The 19201-nt window shown below is 37.4% G+C and overlaps 3 protein-coding genes across 3 annotated transcripts in view; 2 read left to right on the top strand and 1 right to left on the bottom strand.

The window, feature by feature from the left end:
• Positions 1-1930: 1930 nt before the first annotated feature.
• Positions 1931-7956, top strand: LOC131798593 (zinc finger protein 664). The gene is made up of 5 exons (XM_059116274.2): positions 1931-2092; positions 3113-3259; positions 4133-4432; positions 5232-5289; positions 6559-7956. The coding sequence occupies exons 2-5, from the start codon at positions 3155-3157 to the stop codon at positions 7221-7223; spliced, it is 1128 nt and encodes a 375-aa protein (XP_058972257.2). The 5' UTR covers positions 1931-2092; positions 3113-3154; the 3' UTR covers positions 7224-7956.
• A 2526-nt stretch (positions 7957-10482) lies between these two features.
• LOC131798635 (cochlin) lies at positions 10483-13661 on the top strand. The gene is made up of 4 exons (XM_059116334.2): positions 10483-10572; positions 11351-11442; positions 11791-12129; positions 13349-13661. The coding sequence occupies exons 2-4, from the start codon at positions 11367-11369 to the stop codon at positions 13609-13611; spliced, it is 678 nt and encodes a 225-aa protein (XP_058972317.2). The 5' UTR covers positions 10483-10572; positions 11351-11366; the 3' UTR covers positions 13612-13661.
• A 2251-nt stretch (positions 13662-15912) lies between these two features.
• LOC131798628 (uncharacterized) overlaps positions 15913-19201 on the bottom strand; it is a 5147-nt gene continuing 1858 nt past the window's right edge. The window contains exons 2-3 of the mRNA XM_059116329.2: positions 18110-18233; positions 15913-17609 (exon numbers count right to left, since the gene is read on the bottom strand). Coding sequence (XP_058972312.1) covers positions 16648-17609; positions 18110-18215 — 1068 coding nt within the window. The 5' untranslated portion in view covers positions 18216-18233 and the 3' untranslated portion in view covers positions 15913-16647. The remainder of the gene's footprint in view (positions 17610-18109; positions 18234-19201) is intronic.

Genomic DNA, 19201 nt, shown 5'->3' on the forward strand with positions numbered 1-19201 from the left:
GATTTATTCATTTATATAAATTGTCGGTATAGAGATTTCATTTTTACGATTAAAAAAAAAGGAGGGGGAGAAGCAGGGAGGGGAGTTTGTCTTATTGAGAGTGCTAGTGAGCGTTTCCGTCGCATATGAATAAAATGGAAACATAGAAGCAAAAATAGTCTGAGCAATATGAGCGAGGAATGAGTTTATATAATAATGGCGGACGGCTTTGGCTACTAAACTGAAGATTCAGACACCTCCTAAAGACGCAATAAAGCCTTGAGACTGTAAAATTGACCGAATAACATAATGGTTTACTGAACTCAAAAAGGCACAGGCCTTTGCTGATGTTTTTTCCCAGCTCCGACTGGCAAACGAAAAATACGCGTGGTGGCAGTCGCTCGATTTTACATTTGGAAATAAAAGGAATAAAAACCAAGAACTTGTTGATGTCGCACCAAAAAGCTATGCTAAGAATGATCGAGACTAAGACTGACTGACTGTCAAAGAAAAAATACGCGTGGCAGTCGCTCACGTTTGTATTTGAAATTAAAAGGAATAAAAACCAAGAAATTGTTGATGCCGCACCAGAAAGCAATGCACAGAATGATCGTTAAGACTGATTGGAAACGTATAGAATACCAGCCAGTGAAGACTACTTGATCAACTATAAAATCATGGTGATCGACAGAGTGATTAATGTCCCAATTAAGAAAGAAGATATCTTAACAGCTCATTTCCTCCCGTCATAAAGCTCAGATACACTTCCAAAGATTATTATTAATAAATTTACCAGTAAAAGTGCGTGCAATGAATGTCACGCTTTAAGAGGAAAACTCATCGAGATAAAGACGCAGGTCTTGCCGGATTTGGGTGTAACGGGGCATCTACACCTCTGAGTAATACAGATAACCAAGCCCGTATCTGTCGACTCGCACGAAGATGTGGAAGAATTTAAACGGTTGTATGGCCGAGTAACCTTGCGGATCATTCACCAATCTGTTACTAATTTTGAGTTTTTTTTCCTTCAAAGACTATGAATATAGGCTTCCGGTTAATTCAAGTTCTTTCAAATGTAGCTTAATGTTATTCGTAAGTGTTTATAGGTATCTTATATGCTCCAAAAATGACAACACTAGTCCTGACTGTTCGCCTCTCTAGGCTAACTAAGGTATTTGGTTGGACAAGTAAAGCCATTCTTAATTACTAGTGAAGCAACTGATAATTTTCCGTTGAGCTAAGTTTTGTTCGGGAAAACATGTTCTCCAAACTTCTAAGTTGAAAAAGAATTATGGTTTCCAACTCGTTGCAATCATTTGATCTTTTTCTGTGAATTTTGCATAAATGGAATAGAAATCTAATCTATTAATAATTCTTTGGTATGATTGGGGTGGCAAAGGGGGGGGGGGGGGTTTGGAACCTCTGACTCCTTTCTGACCTTTCTTTCGACTGGCAAACCAAATAACCCCGAACACATTTTTTTGAACACACCCACCAGACTGTACGTTAAGGTAACCACCGTCAATGACCTTTATCTATTCTTGGATGAATAGAAAACCTTGCGCAGGTTTATGAACTTGTGTATATTTTCTAGGGAGTTCCTTTCTCTTTATTGGTATTTATCAAGTATCCCTCACTCTTCAACCCTCAACCCTTACCCCCACCTCTCAGTCCCCTCCTCTCAGAAGATGGAATGCGCTAAGGAAGTTCAGAAATAAATTGCTCAGAAATAATCTTAATTTATTGTTAACTGGTGCATACATTTACGTGGTTATATTGACTTGTCAACCCCATAATTGCTTTCCTTTGCTTTGAAGTCTCTAATACACACGTACAACTGAAGTATGACTCCATCGGTCGGTCAAGATGCCAGGTTCAATACGGTACAAATCCACTTACATAATGTACTATACAAATTTTTCTAAAACGAACGCGGGCTCATGAAATGCAAGATAATTTTTCACGCGAGCAATATTTTTCTGGCAAATAATGAAACAGTTGTTTACTGAGATGTGAGAGGTCTTCCCCATTTCATTTCCAATTGTTTGACAGGACAACATCTTTGAAACACCAGGAACGTCTGGATCTTTTTTCTCAAGTCTGAGTTGACGCGGTAAACACACTCACTTTTGTAAGAATTGGCAGCTGCGTCTTGCAGTTTGTTAGCTAAAAGGAATAATAACCGTGATATTAAGCTCAAATCTATTTTTACTCGGTGGTTTGTAATTTGGTCCTGTTTTTCAAAATAGGTTTAATTTGAGTTAAAGCCGTTTTTCGTAACTTTATTTTACGCTTTCCTTGTGATAGGGAATTTTTCACGCGGGATGTTCTTCAATTTCTCTTTCAACTTTAAATTTTCTGGCCTGCATATACCCAATATTCTGGCCTCTTTGGAAAGAAACCGCTCTCCCTTTCATCGCATTTCTTGTTACAGTATTTTACAGATAGTATGATGTTTACTCTGTATCTGGCGTGACAGTTCAACAGTTTTAGAAAATAAGAACGTCTTGAAACTGATACCCAAAGAACTGAAAGTCGACATGATGCGACATGTAGCCATTCATTCTTTAATTTTTGTTTTCATTGGATTCTTTTATTTGTTTATCAAAACAATTGAGCTGAGTTCCTTTCAACAGAGGCTTTGAGGTCTCAGGGGATCTTGAGATGATGACATCCATCTGAAATAAACTTACATATTTAAGATCAGATTAGTCATGACACTGGCCATACATTTATGAACAAAGAAAATTCCACAGCTTGTCAAGAGTTTTCTGTAGTTCATTTGATAGAACCTCTGACTTACAAATCAGCACTGTTCAGCATGTTCTTAGGGAGAACTCTTGTGTTTTTCTTGTCCCTTGCATGTCAAATATGCTTTCAAGTCTTTGTTTCCCTTACATTATTGGAAGCATATCCCTAGTAGAAACAGCTGACATTCAACTTGACTTTCTTTCTTAAATCTCTTGGAATATCTTGTAGTATTTCTGTTTACTCACATACTTGTGATCAACAAATTCATATTAATGCAACCCTCTTTGTATGGTCATCTCATTTTGTCTCGAAGTCTGGCTCCTCAGTTATGATCAATTAATTAACTTTCAGTTTGTAAGCGTTTTGGAAATTTGTTTTGCAGAGAGAAAGTAAGAAAAATATCACAGTAATATAGGTATAGGAAATGGATGGTACAGAATGGATACCCCATACAACAAAGTCAGGAAAGATTCTGTATTACATAAATCCAGCCACTGGGGAATGTAAATGGCAAAACCAACTTAACAAGGTACATGGTGTATGAATTAATTCTTGTCATTAGTGTTATTAGTGACTCTTTGATGTCTTAAAAGATCTCGGTGAGGGTCTTGAAGCCTCTTAAGGTTCATGGTATATGGATTGACTGCTTTAAAAAATTTCACTTTTACATGGTTGCTTTAAAACAAAAATCCTCATAACTATTTCAAAATCTGAAAGGTTAACCATACCTATGGAATACAACTAGATCTCTAAAAGTTTTCAGCAAATGATTGTTGTAGAGATATTAAAAGTGGTACATGTAGCTTGAATTACTGATTTGCCTTAACTGGTTCATTTCCATGCATGAATTAAGGGAACCAGCTGTAGAAACAGGATGCTTTGGAACCAGAGATGTGAGATGCTTAAGTGTGCTTCATTTGCAAATTGTCTTTACTCCCATGAATTAAGTAGTGTTTGTATCTAATGTTTTTGAATGCTTAATGGAATCATTAGAATAATATCCAATGTATTTAAACATTCTCAAAATTCTCTTGTTGGGGTGTTAGTCATGGCAATTATAAAATTCAAGAATAAGAAAATGTCCCCTAGACACATCACTTTGTAAATAATTATTGATGACTCCACCTCTTCACTATCAGCTCAGCCAACTACTTTTCTTAAGTGTAAAAAATACCTTTTCAAAGAAATACTGTTTGGTAAAATCAATCATCACAATGGAAATGCTTCCTAATAATATTTTTTGAGTTGAGGATGACTCGACAAGTATAGAGCAACCTGAGTGTTCATACAACCAAAGTTTCTCAGTGGTTTTTTGTATATATTTTCCTTTATCCTTCTTGCTGAAATTAGCAGCTGTTGGTCTGTTGCTAACACATTCCTCTGATTTACTTGTTTTGTGCAGGAAGACAGTCAAAGCAGTATTTGTAACACAGACATAAACTCTAAGCAGTCATGTACTCAAGCCTGTCGCTCCTCACCCAGGTGTGATGGTGAAGAAGTTATTGCTTCTACATCTGCTTTTGGCTCCAAAACAACTGTCTCTGAGTCATGGACTCAAGAGAGATATCCTATACTAAGTAATTCTACAAACCCCAGCCCAAAAGGAAAAGATGAAAAAGAAGGTAGAGAGAAGTCTGAAAATGATGTTCAGTTTGTAAAAAATCAAGAACGTCAAATGACAGTGGATGTCTTGGCAGAATGTGTAAGTAGCACAGTGAAACAACAACATACTTTGGCAGCCAATTGAAGTTGAAAGAAACTTTTAAGTGAAAATTTCTTTAGATAGAAAGTGAGCATTAAGAGTTCATGGTATAAAATGATTTAAAAAAAACATCCTTGAAAGCTGTCTTGACAGAAGACATTTTCAGATCACATTTTGGTGGGTTCTGAACATTGTAACAGAGGGTTTCTACAAATTGGAAAAATTTTGGACAAAGCTGTTTAAGAACATTCTATACATAACTTTTGTGGGTATAATAAACATGTGGGTATTGGCAGATCTAAGGTGGAGATCCCGTATTTTTGCCCATGTGAAGGGAAGTTCAGTAATTATCAGGGACTTAAAACCTTAGGTATTTTCAAGCAGCAGTTAGCACTTCTCCCATCTGTGGGATTTTATTAGAGAGAAATGCTTACAATCTTTGTGCCTTTCCTGATATATGAGGTTATCACTAATTATTTTTATGAATTCAATTCATGCAACTACAGTTAGGCAATAAAAATTTAAATTTGAATGTTTTAAAAGAGTGATTGCCTTTTTGAAGAAAATAAGACAATGAAGTTCAGGGTCAAGTTGTGAAAACACCCAAAATAACCTAGAGTTTGATTAAGCCACTTAGTTTTTCAGCTGACATGATGATAATAGTAATGATAATGATTATAATGCAAAATGATACTAACAATAACAACAACAGTATTAGTAATAATTTTAATAATAATATTTAATTACGTTGGTCACAACCTGACTCAGAATGATAAAATTTTGTTGTTTGTGTTATTAGAAAACTGCCCGTATTCACTGCATTGAGAGTGGTGCTGTCACAGTTTTACAAACATCAAGTAAGTTTGTCTGTCTGTCAAAGCTTACAACAGTGGACATTCTGCTGCATTTTGTAATAACCTCACATTTTGTAATAATGGTTGTGGGTTTTTGTGATGAAGGATGCAGTGTTTTGAAATAACTGTCCATCTACACAATTTGTAACATTAACAGTATTATTCCACAGATTGGGTATTTTTGGTTTCCCTCTTCTTAAAAATTATTTGTCAAGCATCAGTTTTGTTTCTTTAAAGAAGAAACAGACACATAACTCAAACAGTTACTACATGTCAGGAAACATTGGCAATATGTTGGAGATATCTCAGAAGATCAAAGTGCAATACTGGATTATGGCATTGTATGTGTTTGTGGCAAAGTCCCTGTACAAATTAATACAAATTGCCTCAGGAGGTAGTTGCAGATTGCATAGACCAACAATTACTTCAAAATGCTGCAGCCCCTATTATGAAATGTGTAGGTTTTTACAAAATGCTGCAGAAGATTGGACTAAGGTGATATTCTTTATTAACTGATTTTGTGCAAAGCACTCACATTGTCAGCTATATTTCCAGTGAATTGTGGAGCAATATCATTTCAACTGACCATATCAAGTAATATGGGAATGCATGGGTTTCCCCTTATTTGATTTACTAGGCTCTGAAATTTTACTGGAAACTAAAGCATCACCTTCAACACAATCAAAACTAGAACTAACTTCAACTTGGTGTTTTGTGTTTTCCTTCACTTAAAGATGGCTGATGTGCTAACTTTTAATACTCAGTGACTTCTTCTTTGATGTGATTGGCTAGTGTGTTTTGTTTGGGTTTGGCTTCATAGCACTCATTGAATAGCACTTTGGATATGTACATCATGCTTATTTTACCACCCTACCTGGCATATGGACCAATAGTGTACATTATATGTCCAGAAATTAGGGCCCTCCATTTGAACAAAGACCTCCAAATCAACTGCTTTTGAGTAACTGACAGGGGAAGAGTACAATTATATATATTGCTTAGGTATAAAAGTGATTCTCTTTTGGTTTGTGAGTAGTATAAGAATTTTCTCAAGAATCATTATCTTACCCCTTGATATCCATCCATAAATTGCACTGAACTTTTTGTTCAGTGCAGTGTCTGTCTGTACATGTGTCTGCAACTAATGGGTAACTGTACTATATATTGCCAAAACACAGAATAACTGAACTTTTGTTCTAAAGGGATGTTATTCAGGAAATGAAAATTGGAGCACAAACATCGGTGTAAGATGAAATTTTTTCTCTGCTCTAGGTAGCCACTCAGGCAGTGCACAGGTGACTGGAAATGAGTCAAGTGAAAGTGTTGTCCAGCAGGAGATACTTCAGTGTCCACAGTGCACTGAAGAGTTTTCCTGTCCAAATAAATTTACCACACACCTGCGTAGCCATCCGGGAATTGATCCGTTGAAATGCCCAGTGTGTTCTAAGGAATACTCATCATCCACATCTCTGAGCACGCATCTGAGAACTCACACGGGGGAAAAGCCATTCTCATGCCCACGGTGCCCCAAATGCTTTAGTCAATCAAGTCACTTGACCACACACATGCGTGTGCACACGGGAGAGAAGCCGTATCAATGTCCTAAGTGTCCAAAGACGTTTGGACAGTCGAGCCACCTGACGTTGCACCTGCGCATTCATAACGGTGAGAAACCATTTCAATGTCGCTTCTGCAGCAAAGGGTTTTCTCATTCGTCAGCTCTGAGTACGCATATGAGAACCCATACTGGTGAAAAACCCTTCCAGTGTCCAAACTGCCCGAAGAAGTTTTGTCAGTCAAGTCACCTCAAAATTCATGTACGAACACATACTGGAGAAAGACCGTTTCAATGTCCACACTGTCAGAAATGTTTTCGACAATCTTGTTACCTAACTAAGCACGTGCGAGGCCATTTAAAAACGGAACAAAGTTTCTAATAACTAAGATGTATATTTAACACAGAAAAATGTAAGCTATGATTCAGTAACGGTACTTAAAACAGTTAAAATATTTTTGTCTTTTCTTCCTCGTTTGCATTACTATTACTTAACTAAACAGCAAAAATGAACTCTGAACCGAAATGGAGGCTAAGAATTCCAATAATGAATTGCAGATATTGCTTCAATTTTATTTCTTCTTTTGATTCTAAACTTTTGCTTCGATCAAGCAGATAAAACGAGAACTTTACAGCGTGTTTCATTACACTTTTAATGGTAGATTTTTTCCGGGAGTTTGAGAATGTGATGAAACATTGTTTCTTTCGTTTGATGCTTCTTATTACATTTTATGAGTTGGAAAACCAACAACACCAGCTGTTACTGAAAATACATTTGCAGAGCTCTTGCATATCAAATGAGAAAAATTTGATTATTGAATCATGGCTGTGCTTTCCTTCACAAAACGATATTTTGCCGGCTTTCAACCTTGTTGAAACAGCGTTTACTCTCCCCTCGAATCCGAAGGCATCAATTCTTTTCCGTCTTTTTTCCTTTCAATTTACATTCTTCAAAATACGCAAACGTTAGAACGCTTGACCACGTAGCTCTTACGTTCAAATCGATAACGTTGTTTAAATGCAAAGGTAAGACCCTGAACAAACATCGAACCAAACCCGATAAAACCTAAAAAAGAATCCGAAGAAACTCTATCAGATTTTTCAACGATGGCCAGTGTCGGTGATGAACCACGACGATAGTCCGCCATCTTGAAAATATAGTGCCTACAGCTTTCCTAGAAGGAAAGCACAGTAGGCACAAAACTATTCCAAAATCCCATTTTGTTCTCTAACATCGCCAATGTTAATAAGAATATTTTAGATACCCTTAAAAAATCTATACCTTTGAATCTACACCTGTTTTTAACAGTTCAACCTTTGACTCTGAGTCAAAGTTCACAAAATTGATCAATCTGATTACAGGAAGTAACCCATTATCAATTCTTAGCCATCTATGCTTGCTTTGGTCCAGAACTTTTCGTGGCTCTCTATGATTAATTTGGGATTATTTACGTTTCCATAATCTAATTGGTTAGTTTTGTTAAATTAAATTGGTAACAGCTGCGCCATTTAAATACGGCAGAGGATTTTCTCAATATTCAATGAAGGCCGGTGAGGAAGGATAAGGAAGCTGATTGAAAGTATGAAGCTTTATGGGTTTGCATGTGCATGTGAGAATGAAGAAAGAGGAAGGTTGGTGAGGGTGACTCAAGGGAATAAAGATTGTTATAATAAAGTTCGGAGATAACGCGCGCTGTCATTGGTTGAAAGAGCGTGCTCTATGAGAGTATAGAGCATAGAGCTGAGCTACAGCTGTCATGCCATCTGCCAATTGTACTGTGTTCGAGCTTTTCCGGGACTTCTTTTTAGCTTTTTTCCGATAATTGAAAGTGAAATTTCGGAACTGAAGCGAGCCGGCAAGTAGCAACAGAAGAATCAAACAAAGGTTTGTAAACATACTAGGCGCCGTAATTTACGTTATTAAAACGTGAGCAGTTACGAAAATCCTCAAAGGGAAAACAAAATAAACATTCCGAGTTTTAAAGATTTGCAAGCTTACGTACGGTAATAAAAATCAAACACAGCTAACATTCGAAAAGTATATAAAGTTCAGTGTTAAAAAACAAAACAAAACAGAAATGATGACAAATATAACCAAACTGGCATAATTGTTAAAATTCATACTAATCATGACGGTGTCTGAGCGAATATGATCACGCTAAGTTCATCGCAGCTCGCTCATCACGGCGATCTCCGGTCATCACAGTAAAGCAAGCCTCAGAAACTACATCGGCCACCCTTCAAGTGAAAAAATAAGAGCTTGCTCTGATATCCTTTCCGATACGTTGAGTGGAAAGTCACATCCGTCACTGCAGCCGAGTTTTGCGGCGCTGTCATCACGAACGATCTTTATGTTCCGGTGAATTCGGCTGTCGTTCATTCAAAAAACACTCGCCTTGAACAGTTTGTTTTCGACCCTGTCATGTGAAAAAACTCGCGTGTTTTTATGAGCCATAATTCGGCTGAAGTTCACTGAACATTTCACTACAAGATTCTGTATTAGAGACTTAAAAACTTCAGGCAAAAGTGTTAAGAAGTGTCAAGAAGTGGGAAGAAGCACTCGACTACGTCTCGTGTTTCTCCCTACACTTCTTTCGTGCTCTAGCCGCTTCCTGCGTGCTTTACAACAGAACAGAGCACAGTCAAGGCTTCTCTATTTGTTAAGTAAAAGTTCACGAGGATAAAGACCAAAAAAAATTGTGTGAAGGTGGATGGAGATGATTCAGGGAGAAGGGAAGATAAGAAGGTAGATATATACTGTGAATTGTCCCTGGAGTGTCCATTTCTTCAATATTTGTGTACTTGGACACGAACTTGTTACTCAGCCACGTTATCCCAGATTCCGAGTCAAACACGAGATATGGAAAACCTAACATCCCACCACATGGAAAACAATGGCAACTAAGGCATATTGGTGACGGTAAATTAAGTCCTTTCAAAAGAAAGCAGAGCAGTGATCCAATTTTTATGGAGATTCTCGAGGAAGACTTAATGTTTGATAACGTAACACAAAATTGTTGTATAATAAAATTACACCAAGTGAACATAAGGTTACACCCATTAAGCTTGGCTTGTGGTTTCACTGTTGTGAGAAAGATACGTTACGCGAGAAGTACAGCGCATGCAATTTCAGCTGCAAATCTTAACAACTCGGCTATCCAATTTGACGTTGTTAAACACTTTTGTAACAGTATATAAACGTAACTGCAGTAAACTGCGAGTGCCATTCTTTCCTCGACGTGAATTTTGTTCAAAAGGTTCTTTTTCGTTGTAGTTAATTTGAATCTTGATTCATGGCCATATCCTGTAATAAATGGACAGGTGAGTCTATGATGAGTTTGCAACCAGTGTTGAGAAAAATAAAAACTTGATTCCTGATTATGACCTTATTACTAGGACCTTCGTGGAGGAGTTCCCTAGAACCTGAATTCATGGATTTGTGTTTAGACCGGCTTGATAATTGTTAGGGAACCTTACAGTGATTGAGTGATCACATAACATGATTAATGAATAAACAAAATCAGATAAGAGATTGTTCGAGTGTGAATATGTCACAGGTGCTATGGTCAGAAAACATGACACCCTCTATCCTTCAAGCCGATTCGTTGAAGGGTCTCACAGGTACATGTATTGCTTGTATATGTTAAGCGCTCCTCGGTAGAGCAATTTAAGCAGTCAACCACACGTTTTGGAAAAAAGAGAGCATACTGTACCTAAGTCAACAAGAAAAGGTTTGACATAGTAACAAGCTAAAGTTGTTCCTTTTATCTGTAGGATGCTGTGACAGGTTGACCGAGGTTCCACATTTTCCATTTATTGCGTTTACCCCTACTCTCTTTGTAAAAGAATATTTTTACTTCGCGCAATCGAAAAATTCTTTCGGGAACACATTTTGTAATAAGATACTCTTGCTGTGTTTGGAGTATATTTTTTGTCGAGTAAATATTATAGAAGAAGTGTTATGTTGCGGACCTATTTGTATAATAGGAACATTTTGCTTCGACAAATTGCAAAATGTGAATATTGTCTTGTGATAAATGGTTCTTCGCCTGAAATAGTGCTACTAGGAATCCTCAGGGACTAGCTCGGCTGCAAGAAGGCCTGCGATTTGAACACAGAACATGGAACATGGGACATGAAAAGTATAATATATCTCAAACAATCGAGTTCTATTCCAGAAAGCATTTCTAAGAGAAGATAACCGGCTTGTCCTTCATAAAAGCTTACAGATCGTCTTCGAAAATAAGTCAGTAATCTTTCAATTACCATAATATTTGATGACTATTTCTTGGTCTAGCGCTGCCCCTTTATAATAAGCGCAGGTATCCTCCGTTATCCACAGTTATCTACAACTGGAAGTTACCGCAATACGGTATTACTGGAAAATATGTATGGAAAGGTGGTTTCAATGGTTACCTGACCTTCAAAGACGCCTTCATTCCAAGATGCTCTTGTCAAAGTTTCACGATGTCTTTTTAATATACCATCTCTATTTACATTTTTCTTTAGGGAATCCCGCGGGAGAATGAGAGTATCTTTAAGAGGAATGACTATTTTGATCAATAGTTTTCCTATGGTTATGTTGTTGACTATAGCTTCAGGTAACGTAAGGAAAGCAATGATCCGTAAGTGGAAACTATATTGGTAATTATGATCAACTGCCCACACGCGTGTCGATTTGTGGGGTATCTTCATGATTCCAACGCAGAAATAGTTTTCTTTGTCACATTATATGTCATAGAACTTCTTGCAAACGACCTGTGTCTGTGACGGGAGCCTGAGAATATCATAAGTGCTTTAAAATGATCATAAAATATTTCCCGCAAAACAGTTGTTTATAGCATTAACAACATGATGCAAATTTCTGACTGGGCGCCTGCCATGAAAGCAAAACGCATGTAACAGCCAGTCTGTTTACAGTAAGATTAACACAATCTCGTTGCCAGCAGCTGATCAGTTCAAGTGCCATAACAAGGTAGACATGGTTATTCTATTGGACGTATCAGGGAGCATTACAGTGAATCAGTTTAAGATCGCAAAGAAATTTGCTGCTGACCTTGTAAAACACTTTGACATTTCGAAAGTCAGGACTAATGTGGCCATCGCATCATACAGTCAATACGTGAAAACTGGAAGGACTTTTTACGATGATGCTTCTCAAGAAGCTGTATTAAAGGCGATAGATGGAATCCATTATGAGGGAGCCGCCAGTAGACTCGATCTTGCGTTTGGACTTGTGCAGTTTGGACTTTTCAGTGGTAAACAAGGGGCAAGGATATGTGATAAAGGTTAGTAGTAACGTTGTTCTTAAAGTGGTTTGAGGTGCTGGCACACTTTAATCCTGGGTTATAAAAGATAAGTATTTTTAACAATGACCATACATTCATTAGCCTTGAGAATTTGCTAATGATTTTCCTAATTCTCTACGCTATTCTACTTTTCAATGAACAAAAATTGTTTAATCGCGACAAAATTCAACTTGGTCGCGATAACCGATCCGGTCCTATTACCCGGGTGGAAATTTTTCCTGTGGCTCCGTTCACAAGGCCAGCCTGGCTTTCCATACCCGTAAAGAGACAGTGGGTACACGTAACACTGCTCATCGAATACCGGAAAACTTCCAGGAAAACCAGCTGATGTCGGTGAGCTTCCCCAGCACGGCCCATAACCTCTGGTTATATTGCAAGCTCAGAAAAAGTTTAATTAGCGGAGTTTACGATGAAAGTTCATTCAGTGATCGACATTAAAAGAATCAAACATATCAGCTAAATGAATTTTATATCCTGCTTTGAACTTTTGAACTTCAAAGGGTAGCGATCAAACTAGCATAAAAATTATACCTTTTTTAATATTTTGAATTTGAAAGCTTTGTCTTTGGACGCCATAATAATTCGTAATAATATTAACATTTGAATATGAAAGCAATCTTCGAACACTACTTGAGCAGGAGTGAAAATAGGGCCTGAAAAAATTGCTGCGGAGATCACTTTCATATTCACGTCTTTATCCGCAGTTCAAATATACGACTTTCATATATTCATAGTCGTTTATTCACCACTTCACGGGTTTATTTGGTACCAACTGTTTCGTTTAATAAATAGGCGTTGCCTCGTGTTGACAGATTTATTCGATGACAAGAATCGTGATTGACATTAATTCAATAGATTGATTTAAAAGCGTTAGATTATTATGTTTTAAGTCAGTTTTTCAGCAGAATCGAAGTGAGAAAGAAGTTATTTTGTTATCGTTTTTCTGTCTCTAAATCCGCTTACCTGGAGAATCTGCTAACCCGTAAAGTGAGACTGTTGTAACAACCCGCCACAGAAGTAAGTTTATATTGAAGTTTTTGAATTTAGTTACAAGATAAAGACTTGATTTGCGTTTAATAACAAAACGTCAACCTCCTTATCTGAAAACTTAAAGAGAAATTTTTCTTATCACTTTCGAGGTATTCTTTCATTTTCAGACGACATACTTCATGACTTTGGTATCTAACTTCATCCACAGGTGTAAAGAAGGTTGCAGTGTTTGTCACAGATGGCAAGAGCACTAGAGGAGTAGAATTCACAAGACAGAGTGCTGATTCATTAATAGAGAGAGGTATCACCTTATTCTCTGTGGCTATCTCTGATCACGTTGATGAAGATGAACTTAACGAGTTGGCGAGTACGCCAAGAAAAAGCCATCAGCTTGTTATAGACACCCCAGGCAAGTTCTTCACAAAAGAGCAGGTTGAACGCTTCGCAAAGGAAATTTGCAAAATCGACTAAACGATAATATTTCACCATTGAAAGCTGATAAAATTTCAACAACGACGTCTGCTACGTTAAACTATACCTTTATTAGAATATTTAACCATTTTTTGAATAAATTAATAAAACGTCAGATTGAAATAAATGTAAAGGAAAAGAACGGAGATGTTGATTGTCCTTGTCAGAGCATTCTGGTTATGTAAGCGAATATGGAAAAAGGTAAAGTAAGCTTCTTTATGTACTTTTTTTCTGGTCTTTACCTTTCTTGATTAATTGACACACTTAACCACACACCATAGTTGATGACCAACTCGAATGAAATCAAAGGGCTCTTGGAGCCAGCTCATTCATGCTATGGCTTAAGTTTGTATCGATTTCTTGGACTTGTTGAATATAGGTACAGTTGAATTCGGTTTATGTGAACTTGCAAAACTTTTAGAATAAATTCTCTCTTATTTTAGGCGGTTGTGTGATAAGAAAACTTGTGCGTTCTTTGATGAGAATTGGAAAAAAGGTTGTGTGGGCTGGAGGTAGGATGGACAGAGGTCATTGGGCAGACAATGTCCTTTTTGTTGGTGTGTGTGTGTTTGTGTAGCCACCAAACAGATGAGTGATAAAACCACCACACAAGTAAACAAATGGCCAGTCACGAAAGCAACTCTTCGCTTTTCCCTATAAAAATTCGCTGGCTCCTCATGTACTAAGCCAGTAACAATATAAGGCACATATGGAAAAATCAATGTGTGTACACCCCTGAACATTGAAAATATATCAAGTCGAAGGAACAGTTTTGGTCTCGGTCCGCATTTTTGTCAACAAAATGAACACAGATCGATTTAAACGATGAACCGTACGGACCACGTGCAAAGATGTCAATTGTTTCTCGAATATTGCGTGTATTAAATATCCAACAGTGACATCTCCTTTACATCTCTATCTACATCTACTTTTATTAAGTTAGTAAATTCTGTACCGAAATCTCACCAACCAACTCGCGCGCAAAATGAGAAGACTACATGAAAGCTTGAAATTATATTAAGAACGATTGTGATAAAGAAACGAGGAAAGAATATTCCTCAATATATAGTGCAAATAGTTGTGAACGATAATCGCGGAAAGCGATTGCGCGACACTCGGTAACTTGTAAGATGACATGTTATCACGTATCAGACGAAAACACAGTATAAATTCTCAGTCTGAATTTTTTGCCCAGTCTGCAGTCTGCATTCTGTACCTAGTCTGCATTTTGTACCCGGTCTTCAGTCTGCAGTCTGCTGTCGGCATTTTGTACTGACCCGATTGGTACTATTGTTTTTATTCCAGCGAGCCTCAAGTCCGGACCGAAATATTGGAGCTCAAAAAAAAATTATTGTGAGACTATCTTGGCCGCTTTGATTGATGTTTGGACTGTATGTGGAGGAGCTCATGAGGAAAAGTACAATGTAGAGCAATGATTACTTTATACTAACTGAGGACGAACGCAAATGCGCGGCTTACTAATAAGCTCTTTCGCGTGGTCACAGCGTGTGTTGAAATGAACCCGCTACGGGTCCCCTAGGTGTGAACATTTCGGCTTCTTGATTCAAGTTGCTTTTTCAGAAGTTCGGAAATGTGGTTTGAGGTTATTTTTTTTATCAAACCATATTAACATTTAATTTCTTTCCATGGGAGTTTCTGAGCTTCATCGAAATTAATTTTGACTTTCACTAAGTGGGGAGGGGTAGCATGCGAGTCTACTTCCGTTCACGATCCATAATGCAACTTCCGTCCACGGAATATAACTTCCGTCCACGGTCGATAACTTCCGTCAACATCTGCTCCACCACGATACCTCATTCATTGCTTTCAGCATGAATGAGCTAAAATGAAGAGTGATGATCAACAGCAAAGCTAATCAGTTTAAATTTAGACTAACTACAGTAATAACCAAATCACCTCTTTTGATACACACAGTTACATCAACGTGTTGTGATAGGGTAGATTTGGTGATCAGATGCATTATTTGCGTCAAGAAACAAATGGCGGGTGTTTTAAAATTCCCAACAGAGAGTTAATAGAAGATCAATATCGAGCTTGACCTTGTTCGACATCGCCAAATCTGAAAGATACTGGAAGGGATAACCAGGAGAATCATGTGTATGAACGGTTCCCCCTCGTTTGCTACCTGACATGTCCAAAAGAACAAAAGTTGAAAGCAAGGGGCCCACGATATATGATGAAAATGAGTTGCTACTTATTGCCGATTTGTTCTGATAGTGATTATCCCATCGTAAGTCACTGTCACGTGAAAATAAGACTATCAAATTTCAAAGTTAGAAGTAAATCAAAAAGCAATTTATTGATACAACAGTTTCGTCAGTCCTAGTCAGTTATGCTAGTGAACCACGCGCCCATTTCTACATGATACAGATTCCAGAACGCTTTAACTCAGACGTAACTCACTAAAATCCTCCTGAAAAATCTGTTTGCTTGCTCTGACTGCAAGTGATTACCACCCAGCATTTCGTAAAATTTCCTTTACAAACATACCCTGAAATATTTTCATACCGAATCTAGTGGCTCTTTTGGTGGATATTAGTTCTGTTATTTCTTCAGTTGTAAGTTATGCGGCAAAGAAATATCTTTCCGCCATTGCTTCACGGCTCGCTCGTAAAAACCTTTCACTCACTTCGCTGACTAATTCATTGACCCAATTTGTCGTAGCTAGTTACAAGCTGATAAAATGGCTCTGTTCAGCCAATCAGAAGGCTACAGATTTAAAAAGTGTGCTCCAGATTTCAGTAATAGGTATTACTGTCGTCAAACATTGACAACCTGGTGACTAGTTATTTCACTTACTGTAATGAACCGAGCTGTAGGTAAGTTTATCCGATTTGACTCATTCCAAGAGAAGTTGCTGATGTCACAAATTTCTCCAAATGGAAACTGTAATTATTTCTTGAAGGTCAAAGTAAGGCTAAAAAGTTGCAACATATAACGCTTATGAAAGAAAATCATAACCTGCCTTTTGCTATTCATATATTACTTCACTTCATGTATATAGTCACTATATAGTTATTTAACATGACCTTTTGAAAGATCAGTCTCTTGCACTGGAACAAGGTATATATTGCTTTGGCCATTTTCGTCACTGTGCTCAATCGGGTGTCCGTTGGTACTTTGGTGCACAAGCCTTCTATCAACGAATGGTATCTGATGAGACAAGAGGGAGCTTTGTGTTACGGGATGTGTTGAGTCTGGTAACTGAGAATGCGGAAAGGCAATGTTTGTTGTCTGCTGTTGAACAGGGTGCTGGCTCATTCCAATTTTACTTGGAAAGGGTGAATATGCCATTGGTTGCTGTTGGAGAAGCTGTTGCTGCTGAGGACCAATCATAGAGCCAAGTTGTGGGAATCCTCCTCCATTACTCATAACGTTCATATTAAATGTTGGATTCCCTGAAGGTGTTCCAAAGTTATTTGGCAGAAAAACGGCACCAAGCTGGTTGGCCACAATAATTGGTTCGGATTTAAATGCCCCTGTTGGAGGTGCATAAAGAATGGAATTGTTTGTCTGTTGCTGATAATGTTGATGAGAAAGTAAAGTGCTGGTCATGAATTCAACTTCGTAAAACTCAAGTGAATCCCCAGGCATGGTTTGAAGGGTAAATACCAGCTTACCAATGCCAAGTTTGTCATTGGTTTTCAGAACTTTGATGCCACCCTGCTTGAGCAATGGCGCTCCGTTTATATAAACTGGCTTTGTTTCACTGACAGTTTCTACAACAAAATGACTTTCACCCGTGTAAGGGTTTGTTTGCAGTGAAAGCTTCATGTGTTCCCTTGACACTGTGTCATCATTCAAAAATACCCTTGCAGAATGGCCACGCCCAAACAATACATGCTGGTCAGAGGACTGCTGTATGGGTTCTTTTGGTATTCCTTTAAGCAGTGGAGTGTTCTTTGTTGTAGGTTCAGTGACACTGAATATTATTCTTGGTGGACTAGACACGGTTTCCTGCTCCCTGTCAATTAAATCTACAAAAAGTAGATGTCAGTTAATTGCAAAGTAACAGTAAATAGAGATATGTATGGTTCACTAGTTTAGTTTACATCTGGCACTGAGAAGTAGTTTCAGAGGTAAAACAATACACTGCTTCAAATTTTTATCTAACAGGTTAATTAGACATTCATATGCAATCCAAGAAAGGATGAAAAATTGTAAATACCTGGACTCTGTGCTTTCCTTCCCCAAAATATGAGCAGGTAAATCTTAAAATTCAGGGAAGTTTGTAGAGGACAACACAGCAAAGTTTATTCAGTGTATAATCACCCACCTTGGGTCATTCTAAGTCTAGGGAGCCAGTCCTAAGAGTCACTAAAAGCCAGAGCTCAAGCACACTTGGCAAAACCAACAACAACTATGCAATAATTTGAACCCTTCAATGACTCCTTCTCCTGCAAAGTCTGTTTTGCCACCCACAAAGCTGCAAGTGTTGACATCAAATTGCTTATTAATTGTGGCCATGCTCAGTTACCATTATTGGAGAATTCAGCATCCACTGTGATACCCTCTCTGTCCACTGTGCTGTTGGTAAAATCCCCATCTTCCTTTGTGGCAGCATCTCTATCAACCTCAGACATTTTCGGACTTTCTGCTGACTAGAAATTTGAATGTAAAACTTGTGTAAATTTCAAGGCTCAATCTCAATTATTTGTTTGAAGTACCTTAACCATTCAGACATGGGATCTCTCTTTCTAAAGGAAAAGCTCAGAAGTCCAAATGCAGTGATGTTTTTGAAACAATTAAGCTCATATGTCAAAACTGAAGCAACTTGTCTCTAAAATGAGTTACTTAAGAGTGATCCTGAGTTCATCAAAACAGATATATATTAAGGTTGTATCCAACTTAAAAATTTTCAAACCAATTTAAATTTGATTTGATTAGTCTCAGATCTAATCTAAAACTGATATTAAACAATTTTAAAACAGATTAAAAATTTTATAGCAAAGGAAATGACTGTTAAATGAATCTAGCACTCCTGTAGAGCAGTAAATGAAATAATTAAACAGTAGACTACATGTCCCAAGGTTTTATGAAGTTATAATCCCATGTGTGAGAACAAAAGGAAAGCTTGTATATTGTGAGAAGTTACATTTCTTTTCTTAATCACAGATACTTTGATTTGTAAGCTTTTTAAAAAAATTTATGTATTGTATATAGGTATTTACATGGGTAAACAACAGATATTTTGGGCATGCTTTTTAACCTTTTAACTCCCAAGATCTAATTGTTAATTCTCCCCTCTAACTGTTGCACATTTCCTTGTAAATTAGCCATGAGATTTGAATAAGTCAAGGCATTCTTATTACCTTCATGTTAGATAATGTTTGGATTTTAAAGGAAGAAGTTACATGTTAATCACTTCTTGTAGCTAAATGGTAAAATCACAAACAAAGTATTAAGAGTCCAAGCAGTCTAGTGCAGACAATTGTCTTCAGTATCAGGACTACCTGATGCATTCATAATAGCTTGACCTAGCATGCCTTGGGATGTGTTGAATAAACATGGCATCCATTTCTAATTTTGTTGTGTTTCAGCATGAAAGAAAGTACATGAAAAGCAGAAT

This window comes from Pocillopora verrucosa, chromosome 8, assembly GCF_036669915.1.
Source record: "Pocillopora verrucosa isolate sample1 chromosome 8, ASM3666991v2, whole genome shotgun sequence".
Classification (NCBI taxonomy): Eukaryota; Metazoa; Cnidaria; class Anthozoa; order Scleractinia; family Pocilloporidae; genus Pocillopora; species Pocillopora verrucosa.

Bases quoted from the DNA above. Each gene is read 5' to 3' on its own strand.
- LOC131798593 (XM_059116274.2), top strand. From the start codon at position 3,155: ATGGATGGTACAGAATGGATACCCCATACAACAAAGTCAGGAAAGATT. The intron at 3,260-4,132 runs GTACATGGTGTA...TGTTTTGTGCAG, and splicing joins GGCAAAACCAACTTAACAAG to GAAGACAGTCAAAGCAGTAT. The intron at 5,290-6,558 runs GTAAGTTTGTCT...TCTCTGCTCTAG, and splicing joins CACAGTTTTACAAACATCAA to GTAGCCACTCAGGCAGTGCA.
- LOC131798635 (XM_059116334.2), top strand. From the start codon at position 11,367: ATGAGAGTATCTTTAAGAGGAATGACTATTTTGATCAATAGTTTTCCT. The intron at 11,443-11,790 runs GTAACGTAAGGA...CGTTGCCAGCAG, and splicing joins GTTGTTGACTATAGCTTCAG to CTGATCAGTTCAAGTGCCAT. The intron at 12,130-13,348 runs GTTAGTAGTAAC...CTTCATCCACAG, and splicing joins GGCAAGGATATGTGATAAAG to GTGTAAAGAAGGTTGCAGTG.